The sequence below is a fragment of the Pongo abelii genome, chromosome 16, assembly GCF_028885655.2.
Source record: "Pongo abelii isolate AG06213 chromosome 16, NHGRI_mPonAbe1-v2.0_pri, whole genome shotgun sequence".
Lineage (NCBI taxonomy): Eukaryota > Metazoa > Chordata > Mammalia > Primates > Hominidae > Pongo > Pongo abelii.
The window spans coordinates 43,274,717-43,293,848 of NC_072001.2; the positions used below are offsets into that span (position 1 = coordinate 43,274,717).

General features: G+C 44.9%; 1 protein-coding gene across 2 annotated transcripts; it reads left to right on the forward strand.

The window, feature by feature from the left end:
* The first annotated feature begins 6,985 nt into the window (after positions 1-6,985).
* On the forward strand, positions 6,986-18,645 carry KNSTRN (kinetochore localized astrin (SPAG5) binding protein). Of its 2 annotated transcripts, XM_054531386.2 has the most exons (10): positions 6,986-7,352; positions 7,535-7,629; positions 8,349-8,450; positions 10,657-10,789; positions 11,458-11,505; positions 13,819-13,924; positions 14,180-14,273; positions 15,840-15,901; positions 16,296-16,370; positions 17,822-18,645. In XM_054531386.2, the coding sequence occupies exons 1-10, from the start codon at positions 7,144-7,146 to the stop codon at positions 17,948-17,950; spliced, it is 1,053 nt and encodes a 350-aa protein (XP_054387361.1). In that variant the 5' UTR covers positions 6,986-7,143; the 3' UTR covers positions 17,951-18,645. The 2 variants fall into 2 exon arrangements, with proteins under 2 accessions (XP_054387361.1, XP_009247978.2); XM_009249703.3 differs by lacking the exon at positions 8,349-8,450.
* The last annotated feature ends 487 nt before the right edge of the window (positions 18,646-19,132 follow it).

The following is a 19,132-nucleotide window of genomic DNA, read 5'->3' on the forward strand; positions in this document are numbered from 1 at the left end:
GAAAGAGCAAAGCCTGGAGAGTTTCTTTGAGAAGGTTCACAGGGGCAGCCCTGTGGCTCAGTTCTGTGCCTTCTTCATTTAAGAATTCAAATTCATTGACATGTTATATTATAAAATATATAAATATATATTAAAAAAGAAAAAATAATAAAAATTATTTTAAATAATTCAACTTCAGGTGAGACACAGTGGCTCATGCCTGTAATCCCAGTGTTTTGAAAGGCTGAAGTGGGAGGATGGCTTGAGGCCAGGAGTTTGAAACCAGCTTGGGCAACTAGCAAGATCCCATATCTACAAAAAATAATTTTAAAAATTAGCTGGGCATGGGCCGGGCACGGTGGCTAACGCCTGTAATCCCAGCACTCTGGGAGGCCGAGGCAGGTGGATCATCTGAGGTCAGGAGTTCAAGACCAGCCTGGCCAACACGGCAAAACCCCGTCTCTACTAAAAATACAAAACTTAGCTGGGCGTGGTGGCACACGCCTGTAGTCCCAGCTACTCAGGAGGCTGAGGAAGGACAATTGCTTGAACCCAGGAGGCAGAGGTTGCAGTGAGCCAAGATCGTGCCATTGCACTCCAGCCTGGGTGACAGAGCGAGACTCCATCTCAAAAATAAATAATAAAATAAAAATAAAAATTAGCTGGGCATGGTGATATGCGCCTGTAGACCCAGCTACTGCAGAGGCTGAGGCAAGAGGATCACTTGAACTCTGGAGTTCGAGGTTACAGTGAGCCATAATCACCTTATGGCACTCCAGCCTGGCAACAGAGCGAGACCTTAACTCTAAAAAAAAGAAATAAAGAAGAATTCAAACTGAAAGTGAGATGGTTGACACAGGATACATATTAACCACATTGATTTGAATGGAAAAATAAAATCAGACTTTTTCTGTTAGAAGGTCAGAATTGGTTCACAGGTTTGACAGAGAGGATAGTCTTTGCAAGTAGGATGTATGGTGGACATTTTCCCTAAAATGGAATAACTTTAATCTGCAGCTCCACAGTTTGAACAAAAACAGACTGAAGGCTGGGCGTGGTGGCTCACGCCTGTAATCCCAACACTTTGGGAGGCCTAGGTGGGCAGATCACGAGGTCAGGAGATCGAGACCATCCTGGCTAACACGGTGAAACCTCGTCTCTACTAAAAATACAAAAAATTAGCCGGGCATGGTGGCGGGCGCCTGTAGTCCCAGCTACTACAGGAGGCTGAGGCAGGAGAATGGCGTGAACCCGGGAGGCAGAGCTTGCAGTGAGCCGAGATTGCGCCACTGCACTCCATCCTGGGCAACAGAGTCTCAGAAAAAAAAAAAAAAACAGACTGAAAATACAGATACAACTTCCCTTTCCAGCCAAGATGGAGGAGCAGGGGCCAAGTTTACCCTCCTGCCTGAAACAACCAACCAAACAGAAAATACATGAAATAATGAGTTTCAAGGCACTGGACATGAGGTAACAAAAGACAGTGATCCCTCAGAGGTAAGAAACAAACAAGGAGAACCCCTCGGTTGCCCAGCTTACTGCTTGAGAGGATGTATTTCATGGAGGGAGAACCCAGGCAAAGCAAGTGACTCTGGGGTGAGGGGATAGCTGGGAGTGTGGAGCAGCCAAGCTGGCTAGAGTGCTCAGGACAGGGTACTGGAGAGGAGAAAAGTGGATATATAGATAATTCTGGGGATCTGCAAAGGGCCCCCCTTCAGTGTTCCACAGAGCATGATTCATCATATAAGTGTAAGGAAACCACTTGAGACAAAGGAAAGAATCACCCCAAACAATGGGCCGGAACAGTAGCCAGAAGTCACACAGAGCCTGGACAGTGCCTGTCCCCATCAGCCAGATCGGAAAACCTCAAATTTATGGAGCATTGGTCAGAGCTCTCAGAAGGGCCTTGCCTTGTAGTGGGGATTCATTAGCCCTAGTTTAAACATTGCTGAATCCTACCTAACAAATCTCAAAAGCAAGCCCTGAATTCAGGAATCAAGCTGTTTCTAAGTAACTGAACTGTATCCCAGAACAAAGCCCAAGAACATTTACAGAAATCCAAAATTAACGAGCACCCAAAAACGTAAAATTCACATTGCCTGGTTTTCCAATAAAAAATTACCAGTCATGCAAACTATAACCCATCATAAGGAGAAAAATCAGTTGAAACCACCACAGCTGACACCTATGTGAGAATTAGACAAGGACACTACAAGAATTATTATAACTGTATTCCATATGTACTAAGTAGAGACTAGGAAGATATTTTTAAATACCCACTTTGAATTTTAGAGATGAAAACTAAAATGTCTGAGATGATGGGGTGGGTGGGGTAGGCAGAAAGAGGAGGATGGGAAGAAGTACCATGGGGAAGGAGGAATGATTTGGGGATGACGGGTGTGTTTATTATCTTAATTGTGGTGATGGTTTCACAGGTATATGTAATTTCTAAACTTATCAAATTGTACACTTAAAATATGTGGTCTATGGAATGTTAATTATATCTCAATAAAGCTGTTAAAATTGTACTGAAACAAAACCATTGGGGGAAACTGGGTAAAGAGTCCAAAGGGCCTCCCTGTACTATCATTGTAACTTCCTGTCAATTATAACGATTCCAAAATAAAGAATTTAAAAGTGTTTTTAAAATTTAAAAAAAAGTCTGAGATGAAAAATCACTGAATGGAATTAACAACAGTTTAGACATTGCAGAAAAAACAGTAGTGCACTTGAAGACATAACAATAGAAATTATCCAAAAAACACCAAGAGAAAGAATTTTAGAAATGAATACAAAGGGCTAGGCGCAGTGGCTCATGCCTGTAATCCCAACACTTTGGGAGGCTGAGGCGGGCGGATCACCTGAGGTCAGGAGTTCGAGACCACCCTGGCCAACATGGTGAAACCCTGTCTCTGCTAAAAATACAAAAATTAGCCTGGCGTGGTGGTGCATGCCTGTAATCCCAGCTACTCAGGAGGCTGAGGCAGGAGAATCGCTTGAGTACGGGAGACAGAGGTTGCAATGAGCCGAGATGGCACCACTGCACTCCAGCCTGGGCAAAAGAATGAGACTCCATCTCAAAAAAAAAAGAAAAAGAAAAGAAATGAATACAAAGTATGCACAATATGACCAGGTGGGTGGCTCATGCCTGTAATCTCAGCACTTTGGGAGGCCAAGGTGGGAGAATCAGTTGAGGCCAGGAGCTCCCAACCAGCCTGGGTAACATAGCAAGACCTCGTCTCCACAAAAAAAATTTTAAAATTAGCCAGGCACGGTGGCACGTGCCTATAGCCCCAACTACTTGGGAGGCTGAGGCAGGAAGATCACTTGAGCCCAAGAGTTGAAGGCTGCAGTGAGCTATGATCGCACAACTGCACTCCAGCCTGGGCAACCAAGCGAGACTTTATCTCAAAAAAAAAGAAAAAAAGTATACACAATATACAACAGGCAGAAAGTATGTCCTTTACAATGATTTAAAGTTATGAAAAAAATTTAAGCCAGGTGAGATGGTGCATGCCTACAGTCTTGGCTACTCAGGAGGCTGAAGTGAGAGGATGGCTTGAGTCCAGAAGTTCAAGGCTACAGTACGCTATCTATGATCACACCTGTGAATAGCCACTGCACTCTAGCATGGGTGATATAGCAAGATCCTGCCTCTAAAAAAATAAAAGTAAACTTAAATTTTAGGTATCAAGTGAAAACAGGTAAGAGGGTTTTTTTATTTTTTTTATTTTGTGGGGGCACATGAATAAAGGAATTTAAAGATGCTACTCTGGATCCCACCTTCCTTCTTCCTTGCTCCTGAGTATCCTTTCCCTCTGTTCTGCTGGCTCATTCCTATCAGCACACATATCCACAGCTTTAAGGAAAGCTTCCTTTGACCCCCATAACCTATCTCCAATTACTGCCCAGTTGCTCTACTCTTTTTGCAACAGACTCCTGGAGTTCTGCCATCTCTGCTTCCTCATCTCCCATATACTCTTCAACACATGCCCGTGTGACTGCCACTCCAAACGCTCCACCAGCGTTCCTCTTGCTAGACTCATCATGACTTCTCTGTTGCTAAATTCATTGGATGCTTTTCGTTCTCATTCTGCTTGCCCTTTCAACTATTTTCAATAGTTCACCACTCCTTCCTTCAGCAGCTTGCCACTTCCTCCTTGGATTTTGGAACACCGCCATTTTTTTGTTTTCTTCTCACCTCTCTGGCACTTCTTTATCAGGTTTCTTGGCAAGCACCTTATTACCATTGCAACTTCTAAATGCTGGTGTCCCTCTCCTTGGCCCAAAGGCTCTCTGCACACTTCTTCTCTTGAGCTCATCAAATATCAAGGTTTTATTTTATTTTTTATTTTATTTTGTTTGAGACAGAGTCTCGCTCTGTCACCCAGGCTGGAGTACAGTGGCACCATCTCGGCTCACTGCAACCTCCACCTCCGAGGTTCAAGTCATTCTCCTGCCTCAGCCTCCCAAGTAGTTGGGATTACAGGCATGCACCACCATGCCTGGCTAATTTTTTGTATTTTTAGTAGAGATGGAGTTTCACCATGTTGGCCAGGCTGGTTTCAAATTTCTGGCCTTAAGTGATCCCACCTCAGCCTCCCAAAGTGCTGGGATTACAGGTGTGAGCCACTGCGCCTGGCCATTTTTTTGTATTTTTAGCAGAGACGGGGTTTCATCATGTTGGCCAGGCTGGTCTCGAACTCCTAAATATCAAGATTTTAAGTACATTCATATGTCAATAACTCCCAAGGGTGTATCTCCAATCCAGGCTCTCTTCTGGGCTCAAGGCCTGTATTTCCAATTGCCTACTTGACCGCTCCACCGGAATGCCTCAAAGATATGTCGAGGTTTTCCACATTCAAAACCCAACTCTCAATCTCCCCCAGCAGAAAATAGTGACTCTATCCACACAATTATTCAAGCCCAATTATTCGAAAAGAAAAAGGACTGGGCGTGGTGGCTCACGCCTGTAATCCCAGCACTTTGGGAGGCCGAAGCGGGCAGATCACCTGAGGTCAGGAGTTTGAGACCAGCCTGGCCAACATGGTGAAACCCCGTCTCTACTAAAAATATAAAAAATTACCCAAGCGTGGTGGTGGCACCTGTAGACCCAGCTACTCGGGAGACTGAGGCTGGAGAATCGCTTTAACTCAGGAGGCGGAGGTTGCAGTGAGCCAAGATCGTGCCACTGCACTCCAGCCTGGGCAACAGAGACTCCGTCTCCAAAAAAAAAAAAAAAGAAAGAAAAGAATATATATATATAAAATATATACAAATTGAGCCAGGTACAGTGGCTCATGCCTGTAATTCCAACACTTTGGGAGGCTGAAGTGGGAGGATCATTTGAGGCCAGGGGTTTAAGACCAGCCTGGGCAACATAGCAAGACCCCATCTCTACAAAAATTAGCTGGGTCTGGTGGCAGGCACCTTTATTCTTAGCTACTCAGGAGGCTGAGGTGGGAGGATCTCCTGAGCCCAGGAGTTCAAGGTTGCAGTGAACTATGATTGCACTCCAGCCTGGGCAACAGAGTGAGACCCTGTCTCAAAAAATAATAATAAAATAAAATATAAATTGGATGACACTCTCCTGCTATAATACTTCAGTGGCTTTCCATTACTTTTAGATAAAATCTAATCTCTATACCTTGACCTGTAAAATCTGTCTTTTTACTTCTTATTTCTCCAGCTTTATCTGTACCACTCTCTTCCTATCTTTCTGTGCCTATAGAAGAACCCATTTCTGCCTTGGGACTTTGCATTTTCCCCTTTCCCTGATGAGATTAACTCCCTCTGCTTCCTTAATCAAACATCATCTCAGAGAGGTCTTCCCTGAGCCCCCAATATAATCTAAGTTTCCCTGCTTTTCTATCTTATACGATTTTGTGCTTTTTTTTTTTTTTTTTTTTTGTTTTGAGACGGAGTCTCGCTCTGTCGCCCAGGCTGGAGTGCAGTGGCCCGATCTCGGCTCACTGCAAGCTCCGCCTCCCGGGTTCCCGCCATTCTCCTGCCTCAGCCTCCCGAGGAGTAGCTGGGACTACAGGCGCCTGCCACCACGCCCGGTTAATTTTTCGTATTTTTAGTAGAGACGGGGTTTCACCGTGTTAGCCAGGATGGTCTCGATCTCCTGACCTCGTGATCCGCCCGCCTCGGCCTCCTAAAGTGCTGGGATTACAGGTGTGAGCACCGCGTCCGGCCGATTTTGTACTTTTTCTTCTCTGTGTGTGTGTGTGTGTGTGCGTGTGTGTTTTGGTTTGATTTTTGAGATCACGCTCTGTCACCCAGGGTGAAGTGCAGTGGCGCGATCTCAGCTCACTGCAACCTCTGCCCCACCCAGGGTCACACAATCCCCCCACCTCAGCCTCCAGGGTAGCTGGGACTACAGGAGCATGCCACGACCCCTGGCTAATTTTTGTATTTTTTGTAGAGACGGGGTTGCACCATTTTGCCCAGGCTGGTCTCAAACTCCTGGACTCAAGCAATTCACCCGCCTCCACCTCCCAAAGTGCTGTAATTACAGCTGTGAGCCACTGTGCCCAGCCTTCTTCACAATTTCACCACAATCCGTAAATATATATTTATTTATGTGATTATTTGTTCACTGTCTGTTTTCTAAGTTGTAAACTCCAGGAGGGCAGAGCCAAAGTCAATCTTGATATTTGCCCTGCCTCACTCCCTCCCACCCACTGAGAACACTGTTGGGTAATCAGCAGGTACTCAATAAATGCCAGATGAAATGAATGAGCTAGTGCATTTAGTAATGAAAGCTACCCTGTTTATTGGGAGTAGCTTTGAATCGCTACTGAAAATCTGGATAAGTGCTATTAAAATTAGGACCTCAGGTAGGTGCCTCGGGTATCTCAGCCCATAGGTCCTTTTCTTCAAGCCTCACCTGCCACTCTCCACCTGTAACGTGTAGTTTTCATCCAAATAACCTGTGCTCCTGGCAATATCCCTAACAATCCCAAACTAAATAAAGAGGATTGTGACACGGACCCTAAATGTCGCCACGTTTGCGTCTCCATCCCGGAATATGACGCTGGTAGCTCATTAGCTCCATTCAAGCCTACAAACTGCATCACCCTCCTCCTCTGCCCAGACCTGGGGGCTCCAACACCTTTCGCTAGGTCTGGCTGTGGCCTCTGAGCGAACCTTCCGTACAGTATGGCGGCTCCCGAAGCCCCGCCCCAGGACAGAGTTTTCCGTACAACATGGCTGTCTACAGAGTGCGATTCCCATCCACTTCCGCCCAGCTACCGGAAGTTTCTATTTGAAACCGAGGCGGCAGACCTAGCCGGTGGCACGACAGTTGCTGCAGGGCATCTTTTGAACCAGAGCGACAAGGACTGCGGGCAGGACCGGCGGGCTCCTGGGTTCGGCTCTCCCGGGTCGAGGGACTGAGCTGGATGGGAGGAGGATGGAATGAGCTGGGAAAGGAGGATTTTCTCTTTTCCAACCCCGAGCCGGGGCCTGTCGAGTCGCGCTATCCCCAGGCCCTCCACTCTCTCGGGCCCAGTGGCCCAGCGCTGGGTAACATTCATCCTGTACCTTCCAGGGTTCAGCCGTGCCGCCTCGTTACGATGACCAGTGTGGTTAAGACAGTGTATAGCCTGCAGCCCCCCTCTGCGCTGAGCTGCGGCCAGCCCGCAGGTGAGTGTCCACGCCACGCCCGGGGCACTGCGGCCTGGCCTGGGATGGTCTCGGGAGTGTGGAGATCGAATGGGTGGCGCGTGCACGGGTAAGGGCGTCCCGTCGGCCCTGAAAATCTGCGAGCCCCCTATAACCAGGCTTATGTAGGTTTATGATGGGAGTTAGGGGAAGGGCCATGTGATAGGATTTTAGACGCGCTCTGCATTTTTCTGCCCGCATGTGTACTGTATTCATCAGTTAGATTCAAGTTGTTGATTATTGTACAATGTTATTCCCATTAAGCTAGGAATCCCCTTCTAATCGGTTATCGTCTTATTTCCAGACTTGGGCTATCTTGAGGGATTGGGTTTGTTTTCAGGGAGGAAAGAGGAGACTCATTTGAGAAGTGGGATACTTAGGGTTCTTTGTTCACCTTTATATCTGCACCGTGTTTCTCATTACCACATTCTCAATACACGTTTGTTGAGTGAAGTGGGAGAGAGGGGTTAGACCTAGGCACAGTATTTGAGAAACTTGGGCGAAGAAAGAGACATGATTAAAAATAGTTTTTAGTTGCTTTGCCATCTGCTTTGTGTTGCTTTGCTTGTGGTTGAAAGTCATCTCATGGGGTCTGCAGTCGGGGAACTGCCTAATCTAGAGATTATAGTACAGAGTAAGCTTCAGACATCAGAAAACTGTTGTGGGAGATTATGGAGTAGCTATTTATGATCCCTTCCCAGATGATTCCACTCAGCTGGTACATAAACCTTGGCAAGATGGAGCTCTGAAGTGGCCAGGCGCGGTGGCTCACGCCTGTAATCCCAGCACTTTGGAAGGGCGAGGTGGGCAGATCACGAGGTCAGGAGATCGAGACCATCCTGGCTAACACGGTGAAACCCCGTCTCTACTAAAAAATACAAAAAATTAGCCGGGCGTGGTGGCGGGCGCCTGTAGTCCCAGCTACTTGGGAGGCTGAGGCAGGAGAATGGCATGAACCCGGGAGACGGAGCTTGCAGTGAGCCGAGATTGCGCCACTGCACTCCAGCATGGGGGACGGAGCGAGACTGCATCTCAAAAAAAAAAAGATTGAGCCCTGAAGTAAATAATAGGCTTTTCTCCAAAGGCTTAATGGGTTGTTTGTTGTCTTGTGTTGCCTCAGAACACCTGAATGGTAATCCTGGCACCAGCGGGGACTAGGAGTTGCTGAAAGAACTGGAGCCAGGTCTCAGCTGCTGTGTTATTCCCTTAGATGCAGTGCCTCTCAGTTAGTGGGCAGTGACTAGCTCTCTCAGCCAAGTTGGAAGTGTTCATCTCTTTGATTTCTATCTCTGTCCCAGCTTTATGATCGTATGTAACTAGAACAGTTTCACATTTTTAGGCTGCCTCCCAGGATTTTTGTTTTGATTTTGATCATGGGCTGGATAAGTAATAAAACAAAAAGGTGGAAAACCATATACAATGATAAACAAGTTTCCTTCCCTTCCTTGACACCAGCCATCCAGTTCCTCTCCCAGTGTCTCCCATTTCTAGGAGACAGCTTTGTTAAATCCTACTAAATTTTTCCTACGATGCAATCCTTAGATTTTAGCAAATACGAATTATTGGAACCAATTCTAGTCAGTGAAGAGTGTTAATTTTGATCAATTGACTGTTAACTCCATTTTACATGGAGTAGATTTGTTATTGTTTATAACTTACTAATACTTGAGAGAGGAGAAGATGATATTCCTCCAAGGTTACCTTTTTCTTCAGACAGACACCTCCAAAAGAACCCTTTTAATACTTCATTTGTACTGCATTTCTTCAGTTTGATTTGATTGTAATGGCTCTTAAGTTAGGTCAAACTTAAAGGGGCCATTTTATAGTGAACAAAGTGAGAGTAAGTCCAGAAAAGCCTGCATGTGAGGGTGGGGGTGCTTAACTTCAGATAAGTTACTTGAATTTGCCGTGGAACACAAATGATAGATTGTGTGGTTGCGGGGCTGGCACAAGGTTAGAGGAAAATGCTCTCCTTTGGGGAAGAAGAGTGTTATGGCAGGGCCATTTCTCTGGTTATCTGGCAAGAAGATCAGATTGGAATGCCTAATAGGGAAACTCTAAACTTAACGAAGGGTAAACAAAAGGGCTAGTGGTAGAGGCAGGCAGCATGGAAGAGGAAGGGACCAGACAGGTGGTTTAGAGATGGTCTGTGAAACAACCCATGGAACTGTAAAGTGTTTCATTTATTCAACAAGCAGTTATTGAACCCCTGTTCATATGCCAGATACTTTCCTAGGTGTTGGGGACACAAAGATGTCTTAGAATGGTTAGGAAGACATTCTGGTAAAAACAACGAAGTAACGGTTTAAAAAAACTCAGAGCAGCTCAGTCATGCCTTAGGAGAGTGTGCAGAGTGCTTGGAGGAGCTTAATGAGATGGTACAAGGATTCAACCATGTTTTACCTGCTAACTTCCAGCCTGCTATCTGCTGGTGTCCATCTCCATGTTCACTTTTATAGCCTACACCTTTCAGTTCAATGAAACTTTTGGCTACCCTCAAACATGCTGTACTGTCACATTTAAAGAATTTTGGTTTTTATTGCCAATTAGCCTGGAAGTTTTATTCTTTTGAATTAATCTTCACATGTTGAAATTTGCCAGAATGAAAATAAAGATTTGGCCAGGCATCGTGGCTCACACCAGGGAGGCCAAGGCAGGAGGATTGCTTGAGCCCAGGAGTTCGAGACCAGGCTGGGCAACATAGTGAGACCCTGTCTCTATTTTTTAAATTTTAAAACATATTTTAGGTGCCTGTAGTCCAGCTACTCGGGAGGCTGAGGCAGGAGAATCGTTTGAACCCAAGGGGTGGAGGTTGCAGTGAGCCAAGATCACACCACTGTACTCTAGCCTGGGCCACAGAGCAAGACTCTGTCTCAAAAAATAAATAATATTTTTTAAAATAAAGTAAAATAAAGATTTATGACAACTTTGAATGGAGCTCTGTTTGTTACAGGGTTGCAACTGTCGGGTCATGATGCCAGAAGTTTTACCTCTCATTTTCCTTTGCAGACACACAAACTCGGGCCACTTCTAAGAGTCTCTTACCTGTTAGGTCCAAAGAAGTCGATGTTTCCAAACAGCTTCATTCAGGAGGTCCAGAGAATGATGTTACAAAAATCACCAAACTGAGACGAGAGAATGGGTGAGAACAGATCATTAGTATCCATTTAGAACATCTTCCTAGAAATTGCTCAATACAAAGAATTAGAAAACAGAGTTTTGGGAAACACAAGTCTCCTGAACAATTGGCCTTCAGTCAGTGGCCCAGAGCAGTGCAGCATTGCTGAGCTGTGTGCCAGAACCCTCTGTGTTGATCTTTCTGAAGAGACACAGCCAGAGTTATAAGAGGTGTTCTTTCCTCTTTCATCGCTTGCTCTGAGCGTACAAGTGGCAGCACTGTAGTCATACACCAACCCTGAGGGGTAGTCATGCAGGGTGGGGACTAGTTGTTTTCCTAGGTTGCTGATCTGACCACACAGTCCAGCCCTAGTGTGTGTGTGTGTGTGTCCCTAGCCAGCATTCAGTTCCAGGTGAGTGAGGTTGACATGAGATAGCCATGCCATCTTGAGAGGAGCAGCTCTGTCAGGTTGTTAGGGTGGTCGGGGGCATGCCCCTTTGCTACTAATAAGCCTTTTCAATAGTCTGTGCTGAAGCAGTAGTGCATAGTCCCTCAGAGCTCTTAAGCTTGTGCCATTTGCCTTGTATGTCTGGTTCTTTCCTCAGAAACTCAAGCTGTTTGTTCTGCCTGTTCACAGCACACTTAACAGTACTATGAGTCTCTGATTCATTTATTTGTTTCTGCCCTCCTAGGCAAATGAAAGCTACTGACACTGCCACCAGAAGGAATGTCAGAAAAGGGTGAGCATCAGGGTAAATCAACTTGGCCACTATTCTAGGGTAGTGGATCTCAATCCTTGGTTCTGCATCGGAATCATTCGTGGGACTTGTTTACTGTGTTAGGGTCTGGGTTCCACCTCAGGAACCTGAGTGGAATTTTCAGGGTGAGGCACAGCTAGGTGTAAGAACCATTGTCAGTGCAAGAATCACTGGTGCTACTATCTTGTGTCTCAAGCAAGAGCTTTTTGGACTCCACGCCAGGACCACTGCTGATTGGAAATCACACTTAGCTATGGCCCATCAACAGGAGGGTAAAGCCTTCAGGAGAGGAAGGGCTGGGTGTATGTAGTTAGTGATCTCAAGATGAAGATTCTGGTGATGGTGGTGGTGAAAACCTGGAGAAGGATTCATGTCTCATCTTTGAGGCTAGTTTGGAAGTTTTGCACTATCAGAAATAGAAATAATAAGCTGAAAAGTCTGTACAAATAGGTTTTAGTTCCAGATCTATTATTTGGGCATATCTTAAAAGTTTTGAAGACAGCAGGGCACACCAGCTCACACCTGTAATCACACCAACACTTTGGGAGGCCAAGGTGGGTGGATCACCTGAGGTCAGGAGTTCGAGTCCAGCTTGGGAAACATGATGAGACCCCATCTCTACTAAAAATACAAAAATTAGCCAGGCGTGGTGGTGCATGTCTGTAATCCCAGCTACTCAGGAGGCTGAGGCAGGAGGATCACTTCATCCCCGGAGGCAGAGATTGCAGTGAGCCAAGATCACGTCATTGCATTCCAGCCAGGGTGACAGAACAAGACTCTGACTTACAAAAATAAAAAAGTTTTGAAGACAAAATACTAGCAAAAAAGACTGAGAACTTTAAGAAAAAACTCTAATATTGGTTGCCGAGACCAGCTTGGTCGGGGAGACCCTAACCCAGCGGCGCTAGAGGAATTAAAGACACACGGAAATATAGAGGTGTGAAGTGGGAAATCAGGGGTCTCACAGCCTTCAGAGCTGAGAGCCCCAAACAGAGATTTGCCCACATATTTATTAACAGCAAACCAGTCATTAGCATTGTTTCTATAGATAGTAAATTAACTAAAAGTATCCCTTATGGGAAATGGATGGGCTGAATTAAAGGAATACGTTGGGCTAGTTAACTGCAGCAGGAACATGCCCTTAAGACACAGATCGCTCATGCTATTGTTTGTGGCTTAAGAATGCCTTTAAGGGCTGGGCGCGGTGGCTCACGCCTGTAATCCCAGCATTTTGGGAGGCTGAGGCAGGAGGATCACAAGGTCAGGAGACCATCCTGGTTAACACGGTGAAACACTGTCTCTACTAAAAATACAAAAAATTAGCTGGGCGTGGTGGCGGGCGCCTGTAGTCCCAGCTACTCAGGAGGCTGAGGCAGGAGAATGGTGTGAACCCAGGAGGTGGAGCTTGCAGTGAGCCGAGATCACGCCACTGCACTCCAGCCTGGGCAACAGAGCGAGACTCCATCTCAAAAAAAAAAAAAAAAAAGCCTTTAAGCAGTTCTCCGCCCTTGGCAGGCCAGGTGTTCCTAGCCCTCATTCCCGTAAACCCACAACCTTCCAGCGTGAGCGTTAGGGCCTTTATGAACATGTTACAGTGCTGCAGAGATTTTGTTTATGGCCAGTTTTGGGGCCAGTTTATGGCCAGATTTTGGGGGGCCTGCTCCCAACAATTGGTGATATTAGAGTTTATTAGATGATAAACTAAGATTAGATTGTTTTATTAGATATTAGCCCAGCTACTGGGCTAAGAAATGCACATGTGTTTTCTCTCTTATTATTCATAATAATAATACTATGAGATGTGGGTATTGTCCTGATTTCAAAAATGAGGAAACAGGGCCTCAGGGAGGTTATGCAACTCACTGAAGGTCATATACCACTATGTAATAGCCAGGATAGAATGGGACGTGTTTGTGTAACTCTGTAGGCCGTATTTTTCTTTCTTTTTTTTTTTAGACGGAGTTTTGCTCTTGTTGCCGCCCAGGCTGGAGTGCAATGGCGCAATCTCAGCTCACCACAACCTCCACCTCCTGGGTTCAAGCGATTATCCTGCCTCAGCCTCCCAAATACCTGGGATTACAGGCATGCGCCACCACGCCCGACTAATCTTTTGTATTTTTAGTAGAGACAGAGTTTCTCTATCTTGGTCAGGCTGGTCTCGATTTCCCGACCTCAGGTGATCTGCCTGCCTCAGCCTCCCAAAGTGCTGGGATTACAGGCATGAGCTACCGCGCCTGGTGTGGGCCATACTCTTAACGCTTATATCTTTTCATGTAAGTACAACTATTATTACAGCTACAAACCACTGAGTAAGCAAAAATCAGAGGAAGAGCTGAAGGACAAGAACCAGCTGTTAGAAGCCGTCAACAAGCAGTTGCACCAGAAGTTGACTGAAACTCAGGTAAGAGACCCACCAGAGCTGTTACCAGCTGCCACTGGGTGATCCACATGGAATCCTGATGGGTGGCCCCTTGGATGAGCAAGCTTGTTAATGCGCAGATGCCCAAGGGCAGGAAAAAAAAGCCAGGCTTTTGCTATGGCTGTCCAAGAGCAAGGGCAAGAAAGGGCAACCACCCCTAGGGAGTGGGACAGTTCCTGATCTGTCTGTGCTAAGGAGTGGGACAGTTCCTGATCTGTCTGTGCGGTGTTCCAATAGGTAGAGCTGAAGGACCTGACCCAGAAGGTAGAGCTGCTGGAGAAGTTTCGGGACAACTGTTTGGCAATTTTGGAGAGCAAGGGCCTCGATCCAGGTAAGAGACAGCACACAGCTAGCCTCCTTTGAAAGAATCGGTGCATGTGCCACTTCTGGGGTTGATCTTGGCAGCATGGCATAAGCTGGCCCAGTATGTGCAGGGGTTACTTTCGTAAAGCCCTAAAGATTTTGGGGAGCTTCTGTTTGTTTTCATGTGATGTTGATTTTTGCCTGGCCAACAGGATTTCAGATGATTATAGAGAGAGGGTTATCTCTTTCTTACCTGAACACTTTATGCCATTCATTTAGTGCCAACAGGTATGACCTTGCAAATAGATGAGAAATATTTTGTTCCTTTCAAGGGAGAACATTTTCTGTCTCTTCCTATTTGGGAAAGTTACTAGTGTGCTTGAAAGGAACATTTTGTTTGAACATGCTCTTCTTTTCAAGCATACTAGTAATCCCAAATGCGAAAAGAAAGAAAATACTATTTCAAGCATTCTTAAACCTGGTTAATCATCAGAATTACAGTGACTAAAATATGACTACTATTCTGACCCTGTCCCCCAGAGAGCAGAATCTGTAGCAAAGAAAACAGAAGAAGGAATTGCCCAAAGACTGTAAGAGGGCCTCAGACTGAGTCAAAGAGCCAGAGAATGCCCAGGAAAGGGGCCCAGGCCTTTTTGTATTAAGGAATACTGACTTTGAATGTTACTGGTTAATCTTTAGGTTACAGTTGAGGATATTTTTTTTTTTTTTTTTTTTTTTTGCGATGGAGTCTCATTCCATTGCCCAGGCTGAAGTGCAGAGGTGTGATTTCGGCTAACTGAAACCTCCCCCTCCTGGGTTCAAGTGATTCTCCTGCCTCAGCCTTCCAAGTAGCTGGGATTACAGGCGTGTGCCACCACACCCAGCTAATTTTTGTATTTTTAGTAGAGATGGGGTTTTGCCATGTTGGCCAGGCTGGTCTCAAACTCCTGACCTCAAGTGATCTGCCTGCCTCAGCCTCCCAGAGTGCTGGGATTACAGACATGAGTCACCATGCCCGGCATAGGATATTCTTTATAGTCACCATAAATATATATGTTTTTAAATTTAAAATTGTTTGTTATTTTGAGATGGGATCTCGCTGTGTTGCCCAGGCTGGCCTCCAACTCCTGGGCTCAAGCAATCGTCCCAAATAACTGGGACTACAGGTGTGCACCACCACATCCAACACCATAAATATTTTGTATGATTTTATTACATGCATGTGATATTATCAAAAGTAATAATTTTTTAAGGCCTGAAAGGCTCTTAAAAGTAGCTTTGTGAATTATGAACAAAACCAAAAAAAATCCAACCTATACATTTCCTTTGGACAAATTGTCCACTGACCTAAGGAGAAAGTATACTGAATTTTTGGCCATATCAAAACCTAGATTGAAAGGAGATAAAATACAGTTTTGCAGGGCAGATATGGGTGACCGTGCCAAGGTGAAAACTTAGGAGAAAGTCCAGGATGAGACACTTAAGAGAAATTCCCCTCATGAATATTTCTGTACTTGTCCACAGCGGGTTTTTATTTTCTTTTGTTTAAGGTGTGTAGTTCCCTAAGTGAGATTGACTTTGTTGTATCCATCAGCTTTAGGCAGTGAGACCCTGGCATCAGGACAAGAATCCACTACTGATCACATGGACTCTATGGTGAGGGCATGGGTGTGAAAGGGCACAGGGGCTGAGTGACTGTGGGGCTCTGTAAATCTAAGAAGGTCTCTGCTATATGTTCCGTAAACTCCAAGAAACAGCCTTTAATTATCTGTGATGGTAGAAAAGAGAAATGGAACGTGTACTCAAAATAGCATATTTTACTGGAAAGGTAGCTTTGTGCTTACAAATATAAGTGAGTCTGAATTGAAAATTTAAAACACATAATAGGTAAACCTGTAGAGAGAGCTTTCTGGTTCTTCTGTTCTATACTTTATCAAATTTCTCTCCTGACTCCTTTGTTGAGAACTGTGTGGAAAGGATGTTAGCCATCATCTAATGCAAGTCTGGTTTTATATGAAGATTTGTTTACTACATTGTGCTTTCCTCTTAGTTGCTGTTAGAAACTTTGCAAGAGGAGCTGAAGGTTTTTAACGAAACAGCCAAAAAGCAGATGGAGGAGTTACAGGTGAGAGGCAGACATCACCCTGACCATTTCCTACCATGATAGGTAGATTTATGGTGGGGTCTTTCTTTCCTGTTTTTCTATTTATTTTTAATAAACTTTCTAAATAATTTTAGATTTATAGGAAAGTTACAAAGATAATACAGAAAATTTACCCTGATAGTAACGTGGTTTTTTTTTTTTTTCAACTTTTAAGTTCAGGGGTACATGTACAGGGTGTGTGGGCTTGTTACACAGGTAAACGTGTGCCATGGTGGTTTGCTGCACAGATCATCCCATCACCTAGGTATTGAGCCCAGCATCCATTAGCTATTCTTCTTGATGCACTCCCTCCTCCGCCCCCAATAGTAACATCTTACATTATCCTGGTACATTTGTCAAAACTAAGAAATCAGCCAGGTATGGTGGCTCACACCTATAATCCCAGCACTTTGGGAGGCTGAGGTGGAAGGATTACTTGAAGCCAGGAGTTTGAGACCAGCCTGGGAAACATAGCGAGACCCCATCTCTACAAAATAAAATTTAGAAAATAGCCAGGTGTGGGTGGTGCATACCTGTAGTCCCAGCTGCTCAGGAGGCTGAGGCGAGAAGACCACTTGGGCCCAGGGGGGCAAGGAGATAAAGTCTCACTCTTGTCCCCCAGGCCGGAGTGCAATGGCGTGATCTTGGCTCACTGCAACCTCCGCCTCCCGGGTTCAAGCGATTTTCTTGCCTCAGCCTCCCAAGTAGCTGGGATTACAGGTGTTTGTGACCATGACTGGCTAATTTTTATATTTTTAGTAGAGATGGGGTTTCACTGTGTTGGCCAGGCTGGTCTCGAACTCCTGACCTCAGGTGATGTGCCTGCCTCGGCTTCCCAAAATGCTGGGATTACAGGTGTGAGCCACTGCGCCCGGCAGGAAAAAAATTTTTTAAAAAAGAGACCAACATCAGTACATTACTATTAACTATATTCCAAGTCTTCATTTGGATTTTAGCAGTTTTTTCCACTAATTTTTTTTTTCTGTTACCGAGGCTTCTTACAAATGTTCACATCGCCAAGGCATGAGGCAATGTGTAACACAGTAGGTTGCTCAGAGTTGGGAATTGAGAACTATATGTAATCCATTCTATGGAAACTTGATAACTTAAGGAGGAGACCTATAGTAAACACAGATTCTTTGGTCTGGACTGCTTCAGATTGCTTGGATGAATCATGGGATATTGTACCAAATGTAGAGGATTTCATTGTTCCAGTTTAGATACAGGAGTCTAGTCCCTCTCTACTACTAGAGGGACAATTCCTAAAACCAGCACGTAGAAACAAAATCTAAAATAGAGATACAGTCTGTTGATACTCCAATGGTCTTCCTTAGTGGAATAGGAGCATAATGTTCTGATGTGGGAATTGTGTTTCCTGTTAGTCAAGAGTTTTGTGTATGTGTTGTTTTCTTTTGGAATGTCTTTCCATGCAGGCCTTAAAGGTAAAGCTGGAGATGAAAGAGGAAAGAGTCCGATTCCTAGAACAGCAGACTTTATGCAACAATCAAGTAAATGATTTAACAACAGCCCTTAAGGAAATGGAGCAGCTATTAGAAATGTAAGAAGAAGCAAGTGGCCAGATGGGTCCCTCTTGGGCATAAAATCTCAGAGGAAGCCACTTAGGACATCATCTTGGCCATGATCTTCTGGGACTCAACCATCTGCAGAATGAAAACAATTTCTACAGTAGACTTAAGGACAGTTTATGCTGAAATGGCAATTCCTCATTTAAGCAAGTTTTCCCAACCTTCAGATTGGTCAGCCCTCCTGAGCCTCACAGGTGGATAATTGAGGCCTATAAGAGAGGGGAGCCTAGGAGCTTGGATTGACCTTCTAGTCAACCACCTGACTCCAGCACACCATTACAATCGGGAGACTAGACCAACAACCAGAGGATCTAAAAGGTCACATTCAGATTTTCAGGAAGAAAATCTTCATTACAGTGGAGCACAAGTATTCCATACAAGACATCATTGAGGAGCCATGCTGTCCCCTTCTAACCTGAAACACATTCTGTCCCATCCTGGTTGGGCTTCTGTACCTTCTTATTAATTTATGAACCTGAAGTTGCTTTTGAAGTGTTTTGGGCTTAATAAATGGGGTGAAAGTATAGGTAGCAGTAACACCTACATGAAACAATACACCTTGGATCTTTTAATCTAAATTACTTTTTTTTTAAGCCTACTTTTAAAATAAATACTTCTGTAAATATTCTGACTGTAACATTGAGGAATGAAAATAAATACTTCTGTAAATATTCTGACTGTAACATTGAGGAATGAAAATAGCCTTTTAACCTAGATATGTCAGTTGATCATTATTGAACTAACTTAGTTAACAAGTCCAAGATATTCTGACTTAATCTAGAATATTTTTCTGCTACTCTTTAAGAGTCATGTGGCTAGTCCCTCTGTCTCCCAAGAGCATTGGCTAGTCTCCTGAGGGTGTTGCCCATTTGTAGCAGTGGTTTCACCAGGTCTGTGACCACTTGCGGCGCGTGTTTTCCCTGCACTATTTTTTTGTATTTTATTATTATTTTTTTTGAGACAGAGTCTCACTCTGTTGCCTAGGCTGGAGTGCAGTGGCGTGATCTCGGCTCACTGCGACCTCCGCCTCCCGGGTTTAAGCAATTCTCCTGCCTCAGCCTCCCAAGTAGCTGGGACTACAGGGGCGTGTCACCACGCCCCGCTAATTTTTAGTATTTTTAGTAGAGATGGGGTTTCACCATGTTAGCCAGGATGGTC